This window comes from Drosophila subpulchrella, unplaced genomic scaffold (genome assembly GCF_014743375.2).
Source record: "Drosophila subpulchrella strain 33 F10 #4 breed RU33 unplaced genomic scaffold, RU_Dsub_v1.1 Primary Assembly Seq354, whole genome shotgun sequence".
In the NCBI taxonomy this organism is placed as follows: Eukaryota; Metazoa; Arthropoda; class Insecta; order Diptera; family Drosophilidae; genus Drosophila; species Drosophila subpulchrella.
Window position 1 is genome coordinate 8744689 of NW_023665577.1, and position 23374 is coordinate 8768062.

Below are 23374 nucleotides of genomic sequence, written 5' to 3' on the forward strand. Positions count from 1 at the left end.
CGATAACGATAGTCGATGACCCGATGCCAACTGCCATTCGCCCGGAATTGGGCACTACTCTGTCCAGTTGAAAACACAGTTCAAAATCAACAGTTAACAGCATTTATTTTTGGTTTCTTTCACTTTTACACAATCACTACCAGATACGCTGCAACCTAATTTGATCACCACCGTCCCGAGATATGGTGATCGGTAATAATGTGCGGTCAGGAATAACATCATGAGTATTTCAAACAAAACTCAACAGACAAACTGCTAATAAATGCAAGGTGAGTAAATAAATAGGCAGCTGAATCAAGCAATATTGTCTTCGTTAAGCTCGTAAAGTGCACAGGGGCTCAGAGTCCCTTGTTGAACCAGACGGTATCCAGATCCGGACGCTTCTTTTTAATGCTGTCGCGCACTTCCGATTCTAGAGAGTCCACCTTAATGCCAGCGCGCTGTTTGAAGAAGGCGCATCCGAGAGGCGTGGCGAAAATCAGCACGAAGCCGCAGAAGAGCGTTTGAATGGGGGCGTTGGATCGCGGGTATTTGGCCAGGAATCCCCTCCTCTCGAGGACATTCATCAGAACAGGGGTCAGAGCTGAAATACATAGAAGGAAGGTGAATCAAACTATCATAATGTTTCGGTATACCCTGGGGAGGCCTTACTCATTCCCGGGATGGCCATGGCAATTCGACTTAGGATAACGGTTGAGATTCCCACAACGGCCGCCTTCTGGGAAATTCCCATCTCGTTGTTGCTCTCATCCAGTAGTACCACTCCGTTTCGCAGCTCCCTAAAAAAGACAAGTAGATTAAATTAGCCGAACAGTTACATTTAGATCTCATCTTGAAAAGAAATATTTCCTAATGCCCCACAACACACATTGTTTATCAAAAGAAAACCCCATTTGAAGACGCATCCACCTCCCAAAATTGTTGCTTAAGAAATGGTTATAAGCAAAAAACTGTATGCAAGGAAAGTGTTATAAATACTTAAAAGGGTCCAAGCGGTTCTAGCTCGTGAAAATTCTTGTGGCGTCACTTTTGGCCCACAATAGTTCCAATTCAAATTTCAATACGCTTATCTGAATGGAAATCTCAATCAATGTGAGCAAACATCGGTTTTTAACGGGACCGATAACCATTGAAAAATATGTTATTTAAAATAAAATTTACAAATACATTTTTGGGTAATTTTTAACGTGTTCTGCCGTTATGTTTTTGTTATTGCAAGAAATGGTTCAAAAATTCAAATTGGTATACAAAATTGAATTTCTCGAGGGCTCAAGCTTAATCTATTTAGATGATTGTGAAAGTAAATTTTGCAAGGCATTAGACAGCCACCGATTTCCTATTTTTATGGACAATTTTGTATAGTTTTCTGTACGATTTAGGACTCGCCCTTAATTTTAAAAAATTTGTCATTTTAGAAAAAATCCTTAAAATGGTTACCATGAACTAAAATCAAAATTAATTAAAAATTAATACCCTAACCCTAATATGACAATAACCCTAAAAAAGTATAAATCTTTTCTAAGTGTAAAAATTTTCTAAGAAGTAGAAAGGTTTTCTAAAAAGTAGAAAGGGTTTCCCATGATCTAACGTACCGAAATATTCAATATCACAACTTGCCAGCGGCCAGGCTGCCAGGCTGAAGTGTTCCTTCTATCTGTTACATAGATTCCGACGAATACAATATACTATTCTACTGTACGAGTAAGGAGTAAAATAAAACGTATTCCCTAAGTTTTATATAAGATATAAATATAAATTAATTAACCTTTAACCTTTTCTATTATTCGATATAAATAAAACATTAAAGTTGACAAAAAATACGATATTTTTGGCTAGATGGAGTCTCAAAACCACGGTATCGAATCGTCTTACAGTAAATATTTTATTTAATACTATTTTTGAACGTTCTTTAAACATTTTTTGAACATTTTCATTGATATTTCGAAAGTCCCAGCTTCGTCTTTTTGCTGTTACATGCTAAAAAGGTCTTTTTAACTTTTCAGGTACCATTTCTGGTAAAATCAAGACCTGTTTCCATGGTAATCCGTTACTATGTTATTATTTCTTAAGAAAACGTAAAATTAAATATACTTCATTCATTCATTCTACTTCAAAACATTTTAAAGAACATTTTTAACTTTTTATAAGTTGTTAAAAATAAAGCATAAATAAGACACCAAGAAAGTGTTGTTCTGAAATTTTTTTTTTCATAAAAATGATATCACCAAATTAAAGTCAAGATTTAAAATGCCCCTTTGCCAATGCTTTGATGAGCAACTGCTTCTTTATACCCTTTCTGAGTGTATATTGATATCAGTTCATATTCATATATATTCTTGATTGGCATCACTAGACGAATCGATCTTGTCATGTCCGTCTGTCCGTTTCTACGCAAACTAGTCTCTAGGTTTTGAAGCTACCGGGATGAAACCTTCCCAAAAGTCTTTTCTTTGCAGGTAGTATATAAGTCGGAACGAGACGGATCGGAGAACTATATCCTATAGTTTCCAAAAGAATGATCAAAAAATTTTTTTTTTAAATGTTAAAATTTATAACTTTGTTTTTTTTTTGACATATTAACTTCCACTCTTGGGAATATCATTCTTTTAATATTTCAGAATTCGAGTACAATTTAAATCAAATCAGAAGACTTTAACATATAGCTGCCATAGGAACGATCGGATAATTAATTAAAATAATACATACACCGTTATATTTCGTTTTCGGTAAACATGCACGGTAGTAAATTGAAATAGAACATTATCTAAAATTTGTATAATTAGTTTAGTTTTCTAAAAATCGGACAGCTCTGTATTAGTATGTACTGTACTGTATATTAGATTCGTCCGAAAGTATGTAACAGGTAAAGGAAAACGTTTCCGACCCATGAAGTATATATATTCTGGATCACTACCACTACCCGTGTCGATCTAGTCATGTCCGATTGTCCGTATAAACGATGAGATCTCGGATACTATAAGAGCCAGAATGTTGGGATTCTTCGGCTTCCTGCGCAGCGCAAGTTTCTTTCATCGGAGTGCCACTCCCACTCTAACGCCCATAATTTGTAAATTTTCAAAATGGATTTTGTTCTTAATATAAATACCCATCTACTTGCCAAAATTAATTGTTGAAATCGGACCATTTATATAAAAGAACAAGTTCGGTTGCCGAGGCTACCTTCCTTCTTTGTAAAAGATTTTTTTAGATAGTAATTGTACATTGTGTATTCAATAGATACTATACTTTTACTCTTCACGAATGCCGATATATGAGGAAAATGGTCAATAGCACCAATTTATAAAATTAAATCGGCCAAATGTTCCAAATGCTCCGTTAGGTTGGCATCTCTGACAAGGTAACGGGAACATAAATATTTTGTTAAATTATAAATAGGAAAAAAAACAGCTTTTAACTAAAAAATTAAATGGTACCAAACTAAAAATGTTAATGGTCCTTAATCAGTGAGTTCAACCAGACCATCATATGTGGAGTGGAATGGTATGATTAAACTGGTGATAATATCATAGCGACATTATCAAGAGTTTGCATAGAAAACCACAACAGGCTAATAATTTTGAGAAGTTCTTCCAGAAAAATGTGTGTAAAGGAACTATAGGCTTCTATGTAAAAGTCCAGTCTACTTACTGCATCCGCATGCAGGGTATGTTGATGCAGTTGGCCGCGCCCACTGCCACCAGGGGGACCAGTCGGCCAACGAGCGGATTCATGTTCCTCACCGCCCGATTTAGGGACAGGGCCGTGGCCAGGGCTCCGCCGGTCGCCAGGCAGTAAGAGGCGAGCAGTTGCCTAGTCGGGGGATAAACTTAGTAATGCGAATGCCTCTACGAATCGGTACCTACGGCTGGCTAATGGGCGAGGTGCCCGAGCGGTTCGTGTAGTTAACAATAGCGTTGAACGTCTGATTACACCACTGCCAGAAGACAACGGCGGCTGTGCTCTTGTAGAAGGCCATCATGCCTGGAAAATGATTGCGCTATTATTGTGTTCGAGTTATTTAGCAGCGCGGCAGCGGATAGTTCAAATGGAGCCAATTAAGTTCCAAAATCGCCACTCGTACTCACCCCCGGTAATGATTGTGTTCATGGGCATCTGCGCCGCCATGCGCCCGATGACTATCTGCTTCTCGCCCGTTTCCGGATGGAAAGCCGAATCGTACAGGTATTTGGCTCGCCACACGTCGTCGATGCTCTTGCACTCGGGCACATCCTTACCTTAAAGTAATTTAAGTAACATTAGGGAGCTTGAAGACTGGTCAGTGGATCTTCCTTACCGGCGCGGTACTTTAGTACGATCTGGCGGGCCTCCTCCAGTTTGGAGGAGGAGGCCAGCACGTTGATCGGGTTGGTAAGCAGAAAGAAGTGCTTGGCTCTGCCCAAATATGAGTTCTGATCATATTTTGGCTCGTCGATGTTGACTCGGGGGAGAGGGCTCATGGTTGGGCTGAATGAGTATATGGTTTGCAAATGTATCTTATCAGTAAGGAATGGAACGGGTCACAAAAAGTCCGGTGCCACCAAATCTATCGTCTACGGTGAATTGGTCACAAAGCGGTGTTGTATGTTTCGTAAGTAGCGTTTTCCGGCCCGCCTCAGAAAATAGCTCTTATCAGCCCGATGCTGGTGACCTAACAGCGACGCGTTATCGCTGGTAAACAAGTTTCACCCGACAACGCTTCTTTGCGCATATGTACTTATGTATGTATATGTAGGCGTATACAAGAAAACACTACGCATATACCGCTGAGTACATAGGGAGGATTTTTGAAATTCGGTGTCAATGGTCGATAACTATGTCTTTCGTGATAATGCACTCAAGGCTACCGAGGGTTATATAATTGGTCTGCGAAGATGATAAAATATTGGCAATCTACGAGTCTTATCGGAGGGAGCGCACACAGCAGACAAAAGAACAGGTAGCAGCGCACACAGACGAACCGTTTAGAATGTATTTCCAGCCGAAGCAACTTTCACCCGCACCGTTGCTACCACTTTGGCAGTGAATGGACGAATGAGCGGAAGACAGCGACACCGGTTGAAGCTCCAGAAAGCTTTCCCCTCTCTCCACGCGGCAAATGTGTATGCGTAACGGTTATTGTGCCGAAAGCTACGTGCGGGAAGGCTGGAAAAGAGCGTGGGAGAGAGCTTTAGTGGATGCGCGGTATTTAACAGCTGGGCTTGCCAGGTGGTCTGCTCTGTTCAAGCATTAAAAATTCCGATTGTGGAGGTAAACACTACTCTGCGCTTTTTTGATCGCTTCTGTCAGTGGTCAATATACTTACGTATGTTACGGAAAATTTTGGAAGTTGCATTCATACGTAATATACAAAAGTTATAAAAATTTATTTTTTAAGCAATTAAAATGATGGCTAAATCAAAGCATAGTCTCATTTGCCAAAACTGACATTTAAAATTTGTATCAGTCTTTTTTTTTTGGTGATTTTACCCGGTACTCTGGAAGGCACTAGGACAGTGTGCGAAGGCGACTATGAAAAAAGGATTGCATACCAAGGCTTTCAAAATTGTAGTTGGATTGGGAGAAAGCGCAGTAAAAGTGTAAAAGTAAAAATTAAGAGAGTTTGATATGCTTGGGCCGTTGGGCATAAATGTCCCAGGTGGCAATACACTTACAAGAGTACCTTTTATAATGATCTTTCAGCAAAGATACCAGAAAAAGTTTAAGGATTTCTTTTCTATGAGTTGCGCATGGGCTTGTTGAGCCGAACCAGTATGATCTTTTATTACTTTCTTCAACACATATATTAATAATATATCTAAGTATATTTATTTGATTGGGGAATCTGTTAATTTCATTTTTAAATATATCAGCATGAAGCATTGCTACTTCAAGCAGGGCCTTCGAAGGGTTCATTAATTTAATATCGCCTTCATTTTTGTTTATTTCTAAAAATTTCGAGGAGTCAGGTGCTACACTCTCCCGACAGTTGCAAAATATTTGTACGTTAAGACATTTCGGAAGTATAGTAGCCAGTCTATAACGTATTGCATTACGTTCTCCCAAGCTCTCCAAACTGCATTTGCCTTGAACAAGGCTTAATGGTTGAACCGGTGGTGTGTCACAAAAGACAGAACTATTTTGGCTACGGTACTTTTTCTTTATTAACTGAAAAAAAATTGGCTGTATATTTCCCGCTCTGTTTCTCTGGAAAATAAAATAACTTTCAAAAGCTTGTTGACTAAATCTACTTGTAGATATTGATTGTGAGAACTAAATTAAGCCCTCACTCATTTTTTTATAAATATGGCAGTATTTTTTGCCATCAAAACATTATTAAAATGACTATCAGCAGTAATTTGTATGCCACTACTAACCGCCTCAGTAAATACAGTGGTCGGCATATGTATTTTGACAAAATAAAAGTTAAGTATACTCATAACTTGAATTTACTTCTTGTAAACTATAGGCATCAATGGAAAGGTAATTTCAATGCCGTTTGAATGATACAATACATTTCTTTACCCATTCAGTACTTATTGAAAAGGACAAATTTGTGTAAATCAACTTTTAAATTTTTTTTAAAAACTTTTTTCTTCGTCTTGAAAACTTAAATTTTTTGATGCAAAAAGTGTCTTCAAACAAAAACAATAGTAACTGCAAAAAGAATTTTTCAAAAATCATTTTTCTTATATTTTTTATGAATTTTTGAAAATGCTTAAAAACAGGCATTTGAGCCATATTTTTCTCTTTTTCATACAAATTTTTTCCGACATTGTCACCTTCAAAAAATCATAAAAAATATAAGGAAAATGATTTTTGAAAAATTCTTTTTGCAGTTACTATTATTTTTGTTTGAAGAAACTTTTTGCATCAAAAAGTTTAAGTTTTCAAGACGAAGAAAAAAGTTTGAAAAAAAAATTTAAAAGTTGATTTACACAAATTTGTCCTTTTCAATAAGTACTGAATGGGTAAAGAAATGTATTGTATCATTCAAACGGCATTGAAATTACCTTTCCATTGATGCCTATAGTTTACAAGAAGTAAATTCAAGTTATGAGTATACTTAACTTTTATTTTGTCAAAATACATATGCCGACCAGTGTACATGCGGTTCAATATTCGCCGAGTAAAGGTCTTCTTTTGTGAAAAGCAACGAACAATTAAGATTCGGAGCCAACCGAATAGTACGTATAAAACTGTTCAATAATATCCCAGGACAAAATGTCTGTGCCAATTTGATAATGATGAAGCTTTAAATTTGTTTGTATATTTGTAAACAGATGTACATAGTCATAAATATTATTTACTCTCGATGTCAACCAATATCGAACATCGTTGTCCTTAGCCATTCAAAGTGCTTTTAAATTGCTGTGATTTTGATCACAGACAAAAGCACGCTCTTTTAGTTCAGCTTTTTGGCAGGCTCTTTCTAGCAAACCGGCAATTATTTTCCAAGGGATATGTCTTCCGACAAATGCTACGCATACCAGGGCCTTGAAGTCGGAACACAAACCACGAGCCCTAATCGCAATATAGCCAGTAGCTGGAGAGGAATACAGATCTTGGTCTGACATACCATCTCCGAGGTCAATAAAACCAACAGCTATGTCGGCCCCAGACTGAAAAGAAATTTAACTCTTTAAAAAGGATTCATCAAATATCAATACGCAGTTCCTATCTGATTCGTTTAGACTGCTTGCTAAATTTTTCAGCCGAATAAAATTGGTGCCTTCAAAGCCTGGAGTTAGATCATTCAATGGCAACTAATTTTTTGTTTTATTTTCGCAGCATTTTTGCTCGTTAAATTTATTAATTTTAAATTTTAGTAATGCTATTTTGTGAATTGTTCAATGCAATGTTCTAAATAAATAGGGTCAATCCCTAATAATACATTTCCTCAGCTTATTGCCTAGGAAACAATCTGGCTTAAAGTGCCTTCTACGGACCAACGATCTAGCCGTTACTCTTATATTCGCTTGTTACGCGAATATGCCACGCCCACTCTAACGACCACAAACCGCCCAAGCCTGTGGCGCCCACAATTTTCATGCTATATAAAAAATTTTAACTGAAATGTATTGGCCTATCAGATACTAGTTACGAAGCTAACAGATAGCGCCACCTATCGTTCATTGCTATTGGCTGTTAACGAGATTTCAATAACTCGCTACATAACTTGAAAACTAGGTGATGCCAGATAAATTTCGTAAGCAGCCGATTTTCTCTATGAATATACCTTCATTCAACTCGCACTCTTTGAGTTGGCTAATTATTTATTATTTTTTGATTATAACTTTTTAATGAGTGGTCCGATTTGAATAATTCTTAGCATGTAGATGTGTATTGATAATAAGATCAAAATCTAATTTAAATTTTTAGAATACACGGCTAAACATGGGCGCTAAACGGGTTTCAGCGTTATGGGCGATTGTGGGCGTTAGAGTGAAAGTGGCTGCGGCCTGCTGAAACAGAAACTGCCATACACTTCTTGTCAGTAAACTAGTGTCAATCCCATATAAAAAAGGAAAACATGTAAAAGCTAATAATAGCGGGGTGCTTTATTCTTTATATAACCACTATGACCACACCAATGTCTGAAATCCAGTTGTTTATTTTGTATCTATTAATGCATTTATTTCCGAAATTCATTAGACTAAACATAACAACAACAGTTTTTTATATTAGCAATACTTTTTAGTGTTTTTATGTTCAATCTCACCAATAAGTAAACGTTTTCGACCCGAAGTTAAATTTGAAACAGGTTTGAATATAGTTTTGCAAACAATTACGACTAATTAACACAAATTTCAGATGTAAACTTTTACTGTATTGTTTTGGTATAGCATGTTTTAGTTTTAAGTATGTTAGTATATGTAACAATTATTGTACATTGTATGTATATGTTGGTAGGGATATACCATTTTCCTTAATTGATGGTTTTGTTTCTACCTATTCTTCTAAGCTTTAGGTAATCTGGATTCTCATCAACAAATAAAGTAGCGTACAGAATTTTAAATATGTCTCTTATAGGTGCACTTTTGCATTAAATACTGTTAGAAGTAACACGAAATATGTATTTTTTTATTTTTCACAAAGAGGTTTTTGTTTTAAATAATTTCATTTGTATTTAACCTTTATTTAAAAATTGAAACAAAAGGGTTAATTTTAGTTTTAAATCAAGAAGTATAACTTGATTATCTAGTTTGGTTTTTTATGTATATTGTACCATAATTGAGTGTACTGTTACTGTTTAAACCGAGAGACTTGTAGGCCATGCATTTATGTAAAATTATATGCTCTAATAAACATTGTGGAATAATTATTTAATAGGGTAGGGAAGATCCTTTTACTTGTGTCATGGTAATAAAGTACCAACGTAATGAGCTATTTCATTAAGTGAATATTTTCAGTAGGCGATTGTTCGTAATATATATTGTGTAACGATGAATTTCAAATACGCTTATATGTTCTTAAAATGCCTGTAGTTTTACCTCCCTTCAACTTTTAAGGCTCATGCTGTTTTACATTGCATATGAAACTATTATTCAAAAATTTTAGAAAAAAATGTGGCTTTTTATTGTCATGTCTTTCAAAAATGTTTAAAATTAGATATTTGTAAAACCTAAAATGAGTGTCGACAAATTTTTTAAAAAAATATAATCCAACTTTTAACCGGCAAACTATAATGTTAATTAGAATTTAAAGCTTATGCATTTTAAAATTGATCGAAATACTGCGAGAGGTAAATGTACAAACATTTAACCGTAAATATATGTTATAGGTTTTAAGCTCAAATTCTAGTTTTGAGGCCGAAATTTACGTTCTCTTACGAAGTAAAAAGACAGGCGGACACAGACTATACGAGAAACGTGAATACATAATATAGTAGTACAACAAATTATAAATATCGAGCGGTATATTGAGACAACAATGGACATTAAAAGTTGAAGAACAGTAGTATTACTAATTTTTTTATCGGTGCTGTTTATCTTGTGACTAATTCGCTTCTGGAAGTTGGTTTACATTTATTATACTAGATTACAAAATAAAACCGCCAAAATGCTAGACAAAAGCTACTTTGGTTTTTGGGTAAAATTAAGCTCCCTGATCTAGTTTTATTTTTAAGTGTATCCACTTTTTTTTAGCCTGTTTTCATAAAATCCTGTTACTCTTAGAGTAAAAGGATATTTTGTGTTCGTCGAAAAGTATATAACAGTGGAAGGAAGCGTTTTCCACCCTAAACAGTATACATGTTATTGCTCATGGTCACTAGCCGAGCCGAACTAGCCATTAGCCATCCGCGTCATCCTTTCTGGCCATCCTAATGAACGCTGAGATCTCGAGAACTACAAACGCCCATAACCCTAAAATCAGCCCACATTTTTTAAGATTTTGTAAAAGTGGTAATTTGATTTTGTTTTGTTTATCAATACCTACCCACAAGTGGTTTAAATTGGACCGATCATTAAGAATTTATGACCAAATATTGTAATTGCCCAGTAGCGCCCTGCAATCTCGGAAAAAGTCGCTTTGCTGCTTGCATATCTCCATGTCTCTTGCGCTCCCTGTAGCTGAAAAGAGGCATGGGGTATTCGAGGACTCTACTATAGCGTTCTTTATTGGTTTTTATCTCGAGTTCTGATAAGCCGATTTCGGCCATGAAAGACACATTTTACTGGTAATAAAACACTCTTCAACCATACACACCATATAGTTTCAGTAGCTAATAACAATGCTATAGCCCGACAAAGTTTACCAAGAGAGAACGCTATAGTTGAGTGCCTTGACTAACAGATACAATTTACTCATACCCATACGGACAGGCGGACATTGCTAGATCGACTTGGCTAGTGATTCTGATAAGGAATATGTATAGGTACTTTTGGGGTCGTCATTATATTGCTTCTACTTGAAGATAGGTACTTTTGCCGAAGACAAAATCTAATGATCTCTACAATCCATCAGCAAACTAATTTGGAGTGAATTTTTGAACCTTTGGCAATCGCTAATGTGTTTTCTGTTAACGGCAATCTTTGATGACCGAAATTGGATCATCAGAGCTCGAGATAAAAAATTAAGAAACAGGCTCAAAACGTTTTTTACACCTACATAATTGGCACCATGCAAACAAATTTTAGTGCTATCTTTTTTATCAGGGAGCTTAACGATACCGGAAAACCAAGGTAGCCTTCTTGTAGCATTTGGACGATTTTATTTTGTAAACTGGTGCTATAGAAGTCAATGTTCCGGGCTTAGGTTCATATCTTCAAAAACATTTAAACATTATCCTTGAATCTGCATTCGTACATATATGTATGTTAACTTTGTGTAAATATGTGGATGTATGTATATAAGATCGTATGTATTTGACTATGATTTGAGCGCGTTCATTAAGCATTGCTCACTAAATTAGTACGATTTGTATTGGTAAGTGTACATTTGAGTATATATACTACATGTATACTTTTTGTCTTAGGATTTTCTCTTAGCTAACGTATGATTAGGATTCTGTGTAATGAGCACCAGCATCACCTTCACAACTCTTCTGCTAGTAAAAGAGTTTCCGCTGGTCCTTAAAATATTATAGAAACTGGGTTTGAACAAAAATGAATTACATTTTGCTAATTATAGATTAAAAATAAAGACTTAAAGAGTTCTCCTAGCTTTAAATAGTAGTATTAAAGCTGGAACGGGGCTGGTTATGAGCACAAATTGACTTGAAGTGTTTAATATATTCTATAACTGGATGTTATTTACAATAAATTGACACGATTAATTGCCGCTGTGATAAATTTCTTTGCACTTTAATGTTATTTTGTATCAATTAGGACGTGTTTCGTGGGGTATCGTTAAATCATCGCCTGTAAATTTAGTTGAATATAAAACAACAACAATAATGTAACAAAATTCGTTGTCCTTGTTCCACAGTTAAGACTGTTTTGGTCTGTCTCAAAATATTCATTCTCTGGGTCAAAACCTAGCTCATGAGTAATTTCTACTAGTGTTGTATGTTTTAGTTTACGGAGCTTCTACAAAATTTCGTAAAATTGAGATTTATAATTAAAGCGATGTGATACAAAAGTATATACATAAATGTAAGCGAATAAATAATATAATATAATATCTATTCAACTGTTGTGTGCAACATTAACTTATTTGTTGTTGCTCTCTGTATTTTTAGTTACATATATATATCTCCCTATCTACAGTTGCTTTTCTGCTTTATATATACTTTTTTTATTACATATGTATGTGTACTTCTCTCTGAATTGCGAAACCTATTTTTAGCCCTAAATAATATTTTTATAGGAAGTGATAACATATTACAACACATTTTGCAGAAATCAAACATTTTAAATACCGTTTTCTCGTCGTCATGTTAAAATTAAATAGGCGGCTTAAAATATAAATTTCATACAATTTCTAAGATTAAACCATACTTTAAGCTTACCATAATGACGAGAAAACAGGTCTGAGCGTTGATAAACTTCTTTAATTAATATTTAAGCTTCGTGAAAAACTGTTTTAGGGATCTTAGTGAGATCTTGTTTTATTTTAAATTAAAAGGGCAATGCAAATGCTTACGAATTTATCATGAAATTATGGAGACAGTCGTCTCGGCTATGCTTAAGCTTTATTTAAATTTATGGCGGTCTTATAATTTTATCTTAACTGACTGAACGATCAGTATTAAAAATAAATTTATGTGAGAAAAAATAAAGAAGTTTCTCAATTTAGAAAGAAGCACTTTAGTATTGGTTGCTAGTTTCCTAAGTGTTATTTAAATACATATGAATAAATATAGTATAAATGTACATTTATATACTTTATTATTTGGTTTATCGACTCCACTTTCTTCTGGTGCAATGTAAAAATCCATGTAAAACGCGTTCTGAGTATTAAATTTGTCCTTTAATTAAAGTTAGGTGAACGTTCCTTCCAGTTCTTGCATTTTTGGTTTTAGTTGAGGCTATGAACAACTCTACATGTACATATGTCTATATGTATACGGTACTTGGTGCTGGTAATCCGACTATACGTGCGTTGCTGACATCTTCGGGTTATTAGTAAGTGCCTGAAATGGAACAGGCCATGTAGAGAAGGTCTTACATTCGCATCCATGGAGCATACTCACTGGGGCACTCGGGTGGGTTCATGTAGCCAAAGACATTCAATTCGTAGAGCGACGCCAGCGTAATGAAGAACAAGTACCATACCATAAGGATAATGCCCAGTCGCTTGTCCAGCTTCCAGCCGTTCAGGTGCGTGGAGAGGATCAAGAAGACAACGGTGGAGAAGAGTGACAGCGTGGAGTAGGCTAGTCCTGGAAATCGATACGGGGAGGAAAGGCAGAGGAGGAAAGAGAAAAATAGTACTCAGGGATTAGACTTGAACGGGATTAGTGTTACTACTTTAGCTAGGAGAACAGCTAGGACACTCATGCCGGGCATACCACACTTTGCACATTTGACGAGCACTACGAGATAGATAGACACGCAGATATGGGAACATCGGGTTTAGTACATACCCTTTGATATAACGTTGACGTGCGAGCCGGGCTTAATGATGGCCGTTTGTATAAACCAGGGGAGACCTAAGCACACTAGTATATCAAAGACATTTGAGCCAATTGCGTTCGACACGGCCATGTCGCCGTAGCCCTCTTTGATAACGGCTATTGAGCTTAGGGCATCCGGGACGGACACGCCAGCGGCCACAAACGTCAGACCCATCACTGTGTCCGGGATGGCCAGCGTGGACCCTATCACTGTGATCATCCACACCATGAAGTAGGAGTAGAACGATATCCAAACCATCGACATCAGGAAAGTGAATGGGTACCAGTTCCGGTACTGATCCTGCCGGCAGTCGGGCATTGTCTTCTTGCAGAGGAAGTGGATTGGGTAAACCACGTACCAGGCAACCAGGGCTGGCAGCCCTCCCTCCGTTGGCCGGAGAAGAGGATCGCGCCGTGGCTCCCGCTGCTTGTCAGTGGACTTATAGTAGTCACCTCCTCCGGCCGGAGCGGCCTGGGTGGGTATCACCTGGCCACCACTTTTGGCAGTCGTAGCGGCCGCCGATGCCGCCTCTCCGGTGATCACGGACTCGGGCTGGTCGGCATGGTAGCCCATGTTCTCCTTGCCGATCTGTCCCATGCCCCAGTCATCAACCGGCGGTGGATTGGCCACTGGGTTCGGCTGGCCTTCCTCTCCCCAGGCGGCGTTCGGGTCCCAGCTGGCATTGGGATCGCTGTAGTTCTGGTAGTCGTTCTGCGGCTCCACATGTCTGCTGTCGTTGTCTTTCGGTGCTTGCTGTCCCTGGGCCTGTGCAGCACTTTCTTGGGTGTAGGAGCTTTCGGGGACGTTTTTGTACGTCACCAAAGCCGACTGTTCCTCCTTGCTGGGAAGCTTGAAGGGTAGGTTCAGACCTAGCGCCCACCGTTCCAGCTCTGTGTTGAAGTGAAGAGCTACACAATATCCTACGTAGCAGAGAAGCATCACTACTGACTCAAACTAAAATAGGCGAAGGGTTAGATAAGATCGCTTGCGATTTCTTCAAACTTACGCAGGATATGACGTCGTTGAAAATGATTATCAGCATAACTAGGATAGAGACACAGTAGAAGAAGCAGTCTCGCACCAGGGGCCACCAGTTCAGTTGGCAGACGGTGCCCGAGCACAGGGCGCAGACGGAGATCACAAACATGATGTTAAACACGGCGGAACCTATGACCCCGCTTATGCCGATGTCATCCTTGGCAAAAAACACTCCTATTACCACAGTGGCCAACTCAGGTGCTGAGCTTCCGGCAGCCATAAACGTAGCGCCCGCCACATCTGGCGAAAGTTTTAGCTCTACAAAATAATCAGAATTAGTTGTGCTTGGAATGCACCAGATTCTAGGAAACTATAATATCGTACTATAGGGGCAGGAAATAAAACCAGTGATCAGGATCACTAGCCGAGTCGATCTAGTCCGTGTCCATGTCCGTCTGTCCGTATGAACGCTGAGATCTCGGAAACTATAAGAGCTACAATACTGGGATTAGGCATGCAGATTCCTGAGCTTCTTGCGCAGCGCGAGTTTGTTTCATCAGTGCCACGCCCACTCTAACGCCCACAAACCGTCCAAAACTGTGGCTCCTACAGTTTTAATGCAAGAATAACATTTTTAACTGAAATGTATCTTTCTCATCAATACCCATCGATTGATCTTTAAAAAAGAATGCCCCTTTATCGCCCACAAAACACCCACAAACTTACAAAAATCGTAAAAATTAATGCTGATATTTTGGAAACTATCACAGATAGAGAATTGGGATTTCAGATTTAGGTTCCGTAGCCTTGTACGCAGCGCTTGTTCTTCTTTGTTTTTTCAGTCCAGTTATGAGACGACTTAATTTAAAAGTCATCGAATAAAAGTTACGGGAAGAGTTTTATTTTTCAGTCGACATATAACTAATATTTTCAGACTTTTATATAAATCTCTGAAAATATAAGGTCCTTTATGACCATTTCCAACAAGTCAATAATTGTTAGGTCATTGCGGGATTGAGTTGGTTTTGTGAATTTTTATGTGTATGATTTTTTTGATCAAAAATAAAAAAATAACTATTATTTTCGGTTCCTGGTATAAACACCATTAAGTAAAAGACTGTGCATTTTCATTACGGTACACTATTTAAAACTTCTCTAAGATGTCTGTAAAAGTCCCTGCTTTCAAGCTCACCCTCGCACAGCCGATCTAGACTGGCCACAAAGTACTCGTCACACACTATGGCCAGGCCGAAGAATGTGAAGACGGCCACCAGGATGTGCAGGATGAGGCCGCCGTGCTGCCGCGCCCACTTGTTCATCAGCGGCTCTGGGAACTGCTCGATGGCCGGAGGCGTGCAGTTTTCCCGCTTGGGTCGCCAGGTAGGAACGGCGTGGTGTATAGGAGTGGATTGCGTGGTCTCCTGGGCCTACCAGGATGGAATAAATTCATAAGTGATAAGCAGCTTTTGAAACCTTTACTGCTCACCTCAAAAGCCGGTGTGGTTTCCAAGACGGACTTGCCCTCTGTGTTGCCCTCTGCGGTTTCCTGTCCGTTAGCCTCTGCGTCGCCTTCGTCCTCGGCCAGAGCGCCCACGTCCAGCGGCATGGACTGTCCCTCTTTTACGTCTCCTTTGGCGGAGTAGATGCTGACGCAATAGTAGATTAAGAAAAGCAGCCCCATGTTCCACATACGGGCGCGGCGGGATCGGCGACGTACAATCTGTAAAGTACGGACTTGCCTTAGTGCTGTTAAAACAAGAAAGGTTGCTAGCTTCGGCAAGCCAAAATTCATATCCCCTTGCAGATAAATCAATACCATGCAATTAACATCGGATTGAAGATACGAAATAGTAGTTTACCAATATAAATAGTTTTTTTTTGCTTTGTTTACCTACTATTAATAGTAAAATATTTAAATAGATACATTTGCTTGAAAAGTGTGTTTTGTTATTTTAAAAGTTCATCAACCGTGAACCAAAGTTACCCTACAGTATTAAAATTACTTCACGGATGGGTTTTCCTTACAGAACCTAAAGAAAGTTTGCGCCGTTGAGCACAACGTAAGAAACGGCTATTTTAGCAAGATTAGACTTAGATTAATTAAAGTTTAAACCAAGGAAAGTAAGTAATGGCACAAGTCGACGGGTCCATCTGAAAAGGCTTTTTCCATCACGTCGCAGTTTTAAAAAAAACCGAAGTACAAAATTTTTAAGTTTTGCATGCTTATTGCGGCTTAATAACAGCAAAACCATTTGTAGCCCAGAAGCGAAGTATAACTGAAACGTATACCTTTGAACCTTTAACTTGAATAATGAACAATCCCATTTTTGTGGGACTACTAAGAGCATTTTACTAATACTATGTTAATGCTATGGGTTTCATGATTTCTTAAAAGCGTGAAATAAAATTTGACCCTGTTGTATCTGGCAGCTCCGATACACCCTGGCACCCTGCTGTAACAAACTTGCGCTGCGCAGGAATCTCAGGAATCTGCATGCCTAATCCCAGTATTTTAGCTCTTATAGTTACCGAGATCTCAGCGTTCATACGGAGAGATGGACAGACAGTCAGACGGACATGGCTAGATCGAAACGGCTAGTGATCCTGATCAAGAATATATATACTTTGTGGGGTCGGAAACGCTTCCTTTTACTCTACGAGTAACGGGTATAAACATCAATAAATTAAAGTAGCCAAGTAAAGTTGACCAGTTCTGAAATTAAATATTTCGGAACGCCAGATCATGCAAAAACAAATATTTATATTTTCCAGAAATAAATTGTAATTTCCAGAAAATATTTATATTTTTATACCCTTGCAGAGGGTATATTGATTTCAGTCAGAAGTTAGCAACGCAGTGAAGGAGACGTTTCCGACCCCATAAAATATACAGTGGTCGGCATGAGTATTTTGACAAAATAAAAGTTAAGTATACTCATAACTTGAATTTACTTCTTGTAAACTATAGGCATCAATGGAAAGGTAATTTCAATGCCGTTTGAATGATACAATACATTTCTTTACCCATTCAGTACTTATTGAAAAGGACGAATTTGTGTAAATCAACTTTGAAATTTAAAAAAAAAACTTTTTTCCTCGTCTTGAAAACTTAAATTTTTTGATGCAAAAAGTTTCTTCAAACAAAAATAATAGTAACTGCAAAAAGAATTTTTCAAAAATCATTTTTCTTATATTTTTTATGAATTTTTGAAAATGCTTAAAAACAGGCATTTGAGCCATATTTTTGTCTTTTTCATACAAATTTTTTCCGACATTGTCACTTTCAAAAAATCATAAAAAATATAAGCAAAATGATATTTGAAAAATTCTTTTTGCAGTTACTATTATTTTTGTTTGAAGAAACTTTTTGCATCAAAAAATTTAAGTTTTCAAGACGAGGAAAAAAGTTTTTTTTTTAAATTTCAAAGTTGATTTACACAAATTCGTCCTTTTCAATAAGTACTGAATGGGTAAAGAAATGTATTGTATCATTCAAACGGCATTGAAATTACCTTTCCATTGATGCCTATAGTTTACAAGAAGTAAATTCAAGTTATGAGTATACTTAACTTTTATTTTGTCAAAATACTTATGCCGACCACTGTATGTATATATTCTTGATCAGCATGACTAGACGAGTCGATCTAGCCATGTCCGTCTGTCCGTCCGTTTCTACGGAGACTAGTCTCTCAGTTTTAAAGCTATCGGGCTGAAACTTTCCCAAAAGTCTTATACCTTTTGCAGGTAGTATATAAGTCGGAACCAGCCGGATCGACAACTATAGCTCCCATAGGAATAATCGGAAAAAAAAAATTTAAAAAATTATATATTTGGTGTTTTTTATCATATAACCTTTTAAGCTTGAAAATTACATTTTTTAATTAGTTTTGAATTTCGAATTAAATTTTATCAAAATCGGACGACTATACCATATAGCTGCCATAGGAACGATTGGAAAATTGGTGGGAAAATAATATGAAAAAAATTATAGCTTCGGTGTTTTTTATCATATTATCTTATACTATTGGGAATATAATTTTTTGTATTTTTAAATTTAATAATTATATCTGCAAGGGTATAATTATAATTAAATTAATTTCATTAAAATAATTTCAAGATATACAAAAATTTGTTCTTGTTCTGAGGTCGATTCTTTTTTTTTGCTTACCATTTTCTAACGCTTTCATGATTAAAGGAAAATGTCCCTGACTTTAGAAAAAATTCTCTTTTACTTATAAAAAATACAGACATTCGGGCATGGCAAGATCGACTCGGCTAGTGATCCTGATCATGAATATATTATTTATAGAATCAGAACGCTTCCTTCTACCTGTTACATACTTTCTGACGAACCATTTTACTCTACGAGTAATAATTATAAAAATGACAAAAATAGACTTAGCAAATTTACGTTTTACTAAAGTAGTGAAGTCCCACAAAAATTATGCTTGCTCTCTGTTGAAGTCAAAGTTTCAAAGTACCGTTTCAGCTATGTCAGCTGGTTCTAGGCTACGAATGGTTTATGGGATAAAAATCGAAATTTTGGTACTTTAGCCACGAACTGGAGATAAGTTTCCAAGCTAAGGGTATTAACCTATAGGTAAAGTCCCTTCAGCTATTGTGTAATGTTCCTGGAATCATAATAATTGCTATATAAAAACCTTAAGTAACAACTATGAATCAATATTTTCTGCGCCGAAACCCATCTGAACCACTAAAACCACAGAGCCGTGCTCTTCAGGCGCTTGTGCTGAAGAGAAAAAGTACGTTTATGTAGTAAAATGTACATATAATCATTGTTCGTCAAAAAATTTGATAAATATATGGTAAAATATTATATGATTTTTTATATTTTGTGATATCATCACGACTTTTACCTTGAGTGGAAGTGTTTTTGTTTACCCGTTAAGAGCGTCGTAGGCAAATTTTTGTAATCCATTTTACCGAATGAAAGATATAAGATCTTGGTAAACACCTTTAAACTTAATTTTTACCAAAAGAGACCAAAGTCTCTGCTTGGGTAAATTTGACAAAGTGCTTATAAAAGCTATGGTATGGAGGGTGTACCACAGTTAAGTACCTGTGGCAGACCCAGGCTACCATTGAACTTTAAGTAAAAGACTATATGGCTTTGTTTGGGTGGCTGGCCTTTGCTACAATTCTGCTGCAGCTTAAGCTTGGTTTCATGTTTCTACCGACAAGCTGCAGACACAGCCGATACGGTTGTCTACCCAAACCACTTTTAGCTAGCGAAAATAAAAGCAATAGGCTTGCATTTCCTATCAAAGCTGTTTTTTTACACCTAGAGAAAGTATTCGTTACAAATATGTATCCTAGCGTCTCAATGAGATAGGAATAAAAATGATCGTAATTTGTATAAGATTTTTATTTCTGTAATAGTTTCTGGCACTACAAGTTTTCTTCCTATTCTTAAACAATTAATACTCGTGCTATGGGAGATGAGTTTTAATATATGTTTAAAAGCATTGTAAATTCCAATCAATTTTGCAATGCTGCGGTAAGTACTGCAAAACATTTTTTTTACAAGACGATCTAGTAACAAGAGAAAACGCAATTATCTCGGCTTTTTTGTACGAGGATTGCTATATATATTTCTGGCCTCATAATAAAATCTTGAATTTCAGTATTGACCAACGTAAGGAGGTTCGTGTTGTTCCCTTATGCAGTGTTGTAAAATATTTTTTACTTCTGTTTTGTGATCTAGGGGTCCAACTATACCTGGAACTACAATAATCCTTCTTGTAGCATTTTGGCTATAAGCTATTGAACTCTTTCTTTCAAAGTAAAACGAACACAATAGAGAATATTCAGATCTCATCTTAACAAATTACTTTTTTATGCTGACCATGACAACCCTTGCCCATTTTGACCAAAAATTGATTTCAGAACACGGGCGGAGGAATTTCAAAAACTGTAAAGGTTGGAATTAACCGGCTTTTGAAGTGCAACCACAAAATAATTATTTATAAACCAAATATGCGATAACGTTAGCTTACAGACAAACTGCCCCAAAAAGGAAGATGCTAGTTCCTGGTAGAGTTGGATCCCTAGATCATGAAAAAGAAGTCAAAAATATTTTAAATGGATAAGTTTTCAGTTCCACAACACTGACTACGGGAATAAGATGAACTTTGTTACGTTGGTTAGTACTACAATTTAAATTGCAGGCGCGATTCTGCTATCGGATTATCAATGAAAACTATAACAAAAAAAACTAAACTTATTTTACCGTGGACTTTGTGAAAATATGTTTGGATTGCACGGTAATCAGTGGGAAAATTTTTTCGAGTTCAACAGACGCTTTAAATTGTTTTAAAAAAAAACAAATTTTCAAAGTTTGCCGAGTTATAGCTCACAATATACTCAGTGTAGCCTATTTATTTATTCGGAAAAATTAAAGATATACCGCCTAAATTGGTTAAGCGCAACTCAAGAAATAACTTAAAACACGGAGATACCAAAAATATGTTTTAAAAAAAACTTTTAAAAAAATCTACAAATCATTAAACATTTTTTTTATATATTTTTTGTGATCTAGGGGCTAAACTCTACCAGGAACTACCATCATCTTTCTTGGGACAGTTTCAAAAAAATCATCATTAAACATCAATGAATGTAATACAATCATCTTTTGCATGTAAAGCTGTCTCGAAGTATTTTTACACAACTACTTTTCATGCTGGCTGACTAAATTTCGCCAGCCGAATGCTTGACGAAAAGTTTCTATTATATTTTTTCGGAAGCTAACAGAGGACATTTTGAATCCGTGCAGTTCTTTCAAAAGTAAGTTCGGTACAGGTTGGGGAAATTGGAACACGTGTAAATCTTTTGGAAGTGAAAACTCAAGCAGGCTCGTATATTATTTAAGATTGAATCCATACATTAATTTTAGTGACCGAATTTTTTCGGTTTTATTTTCGACCATGTTTTTCTAAGAACTGACGTGATGGAAGAATTGTTAAAAATTGAAAGAAAATTAGTTTCAGTTTATGTGGCGTTTAGCCTTGGACCAAAAAGTAATCCGGATTTTGTCGACCTGTGTAAACGTCGAGTAATCAGCAGTGAGATAGAAACAAAATCCCAATTTTCGTGGCTTGTGGATTAGTTTCAGATCCCATCCAGTCAAAACTGAGTGTCTACCCTGTAACATCACCTTTAACACCCAGTGCCTTTAATTGTGACAGTTCTGAAGAAACAGCAACCATGGATGAGACGCCTTTTGTATAAGCTTGAGCAAAAATGCTTTGTTATTGACAGTTCTGGCGTACTTTGTTGTTCTTGCTGCTGGTGGTGTGATAACAGCGCGAAATTGAAGCAATTGCCAGACCGATGGTGTCTCTCTCTCTCTCTCTCTATCTCTCTCAGAAGATAGGTTGTGGGGACTTTTACCAAAAAATGCGAACGGCCCTGGGACACAGCGATAGCATCGTGGTGGGTGTGGGATGCGAAGCCTCCGCGGCGTCTGTCTGACTGAAAAACTAACGAAACCAAAGCCACCACACCAGTCCGCAAGTCCAGTGCCCCCCTTTTAGGCCACTCGGTCATGCCGCAAAATATCGATTTACAGTTACGCCTCCTCCCTTGCCACCGCCACAGTCTCCCCCACTCCCACGTGCTGTTGGGTAAGGTTGCAAGAGCGGGATGGCGCAGTGTTTTTCGCTTGACTTTTGCCGTTAGTTACCGATGTTGTTAATGCTGATGCTGTTGTTGCCTTCGCGGGGCGGGGCGGGGAGGGCCGAGGAGGGGATGGTGAAAACCCACGATGACGGCGTCATCTTATAAAAATAAATGGCTGTGCTAACTAAAGAGACAAGGAGAAAGTGCGAGCGGCAGGAGAGGAGAGACTTGGTGGCTGTGTGGCTCGGCTTACATCATACACGCTCGTGTTTTTCTTCAGAGGCGCAAAACAACAAAGCACGAAGGAAGCAATTCATTCGCTCAACAAGGACGAGTGCTGACAATTGACTTGCAATTTGCATTAAGCCAAAGAATGGGGATAAACAGGGCTCAGCGGATTAGGCCAGCACCTTGCAACCCATTTCATAATCAACATTTACCATTTTCACAGGGTCCTGGTGGTGCTGCTCGGGGTTTACTCTCCACGGATTCTGGGACCCGTTAATTACAGGCGGTAGTTGGATTTAGCGGAAAACAGATACAGAAGAAATCGTTGCCTTGGAAAACATCTAAGGAGTCAGCCGGAGAGTTGAGTTCACTTGGCCAGTTGCACTAATTCATCAGGGCCTTCACCAAAGCCTCGATTCGTTTGCGTTTGGGAATAAAACTAGCAAATCATTTTACAATCGACCGTTTTAGGCTTTTTTCCGCCGGACGAGCACCCACAAGACCGACGAGCTGGCTTGCTTTTCCACCGATGAAGAGTGAGCGCGGACTGTGCAGCGCCGTTTAGAATGTATTTGCAGCCGAAGCGTCGTCGTCGCGTCTGCCGCACAACTTCACCACAGCCGAACACTTCGGCCGGAAACGTACTAGTGCGACGCCTGGCGAGTGCGGGTGGGCGGAACAGTGGGCGCCATCTATGGACCGCTTTTCTAGTTACAGTCCAAAGTGCATTAGTTATATTATTACTGCCGCTAGCTTTGAAAAGCAGTAAGCTTTTAACGGCAGGCATGAAAAAAACGCTCCGACCACCAACACAAGCAATACACACAACACACAAAGAACGATTGGTGATACTTACCTCCGAATTGTCCGGCGCAGGTGTCAGAGAAGCAGAGGACGCGGAAACCAGGAGCTAAGCGAATCAACCTATGGAGCCAAGAGAAAGGTGCTGAAGAACGCGATCGAAGTTAGCAAGGCCAGATGCTTCCAGGAGC

The 23374-nt window shown here is 37.7% G+C and overlaps 2 protein-coding genes across 4 annotated transcripts; both read right to left on the minus strand.

Moving 5' to 3' along the window:
* Positions 1-86: 86 nt before the first annotated feature.
* On the minus strand, positions 87-5317 carry LOC119560809 (sideroflexin-1-3). 3 transcript variants are annotated; one of them, XM_037874445.1, is made up of 7 exons: positions 5303-5317; positions 4295-4464; positions 4086-4235; positions 3864-3981; positions 3649-3810; positions 652-779; positions 87-583 (listed from the first exon to the last, which is right to left on the minus strand). In XM_037874445.1, the coding sequence occupies exons 2-7, from the start codon at positions 4455-4457 to the stop codon at positions 339-341; spliced, it is 966 nt and encodes a 321-aa protein (XP_037730373.1). In that variant the 5' UTR covers positions 4458-4464; positions 5303-5317; the 3' UTR covers positions 87-338. The 3 variants fall into 3 exon arrangements, with proteins under 3 accessions (XP_037730373.1, XP_037730372.1, XP_037730370.1); XM_037874444.1 differs by lacking the exon at positions 5303-5317 and adding an exon at positions 4959-5097; XM_037874442.1 differs by lacking the exon at positions 5303-5317 and having other exon boundaries at positions 4295-5026.
* Positions 5318-8587: 3270 nt separating this feature from the next.
* On the minus strand, positions 8588-22928 carry LOC119560006 (probable sodium/potassium/calcium exchanger CG1090). Its single transcript, XM_037873280.1, has 7 exons — positions 22595-22928; positions 16003-16236; positions 15709-15943; positions 14545-14834; positions 13508-14492; positions 13115-13303; positions 8588-13054 (listed from the first exon to the last, which is right to left on the minus strand). Exons 1-7 carry the CDS (start codon positions 22595-22597, stop codon positions 13044-13046), a joined length of 1947 nt encoding a protein of 648 aa, XP_037729208.1. The 5' UTR covers positions 22598-22928; the 3' UTR covers positions 8588-13043.
* Positions 22929-23374: the final 446 nt, after the last annotated feature.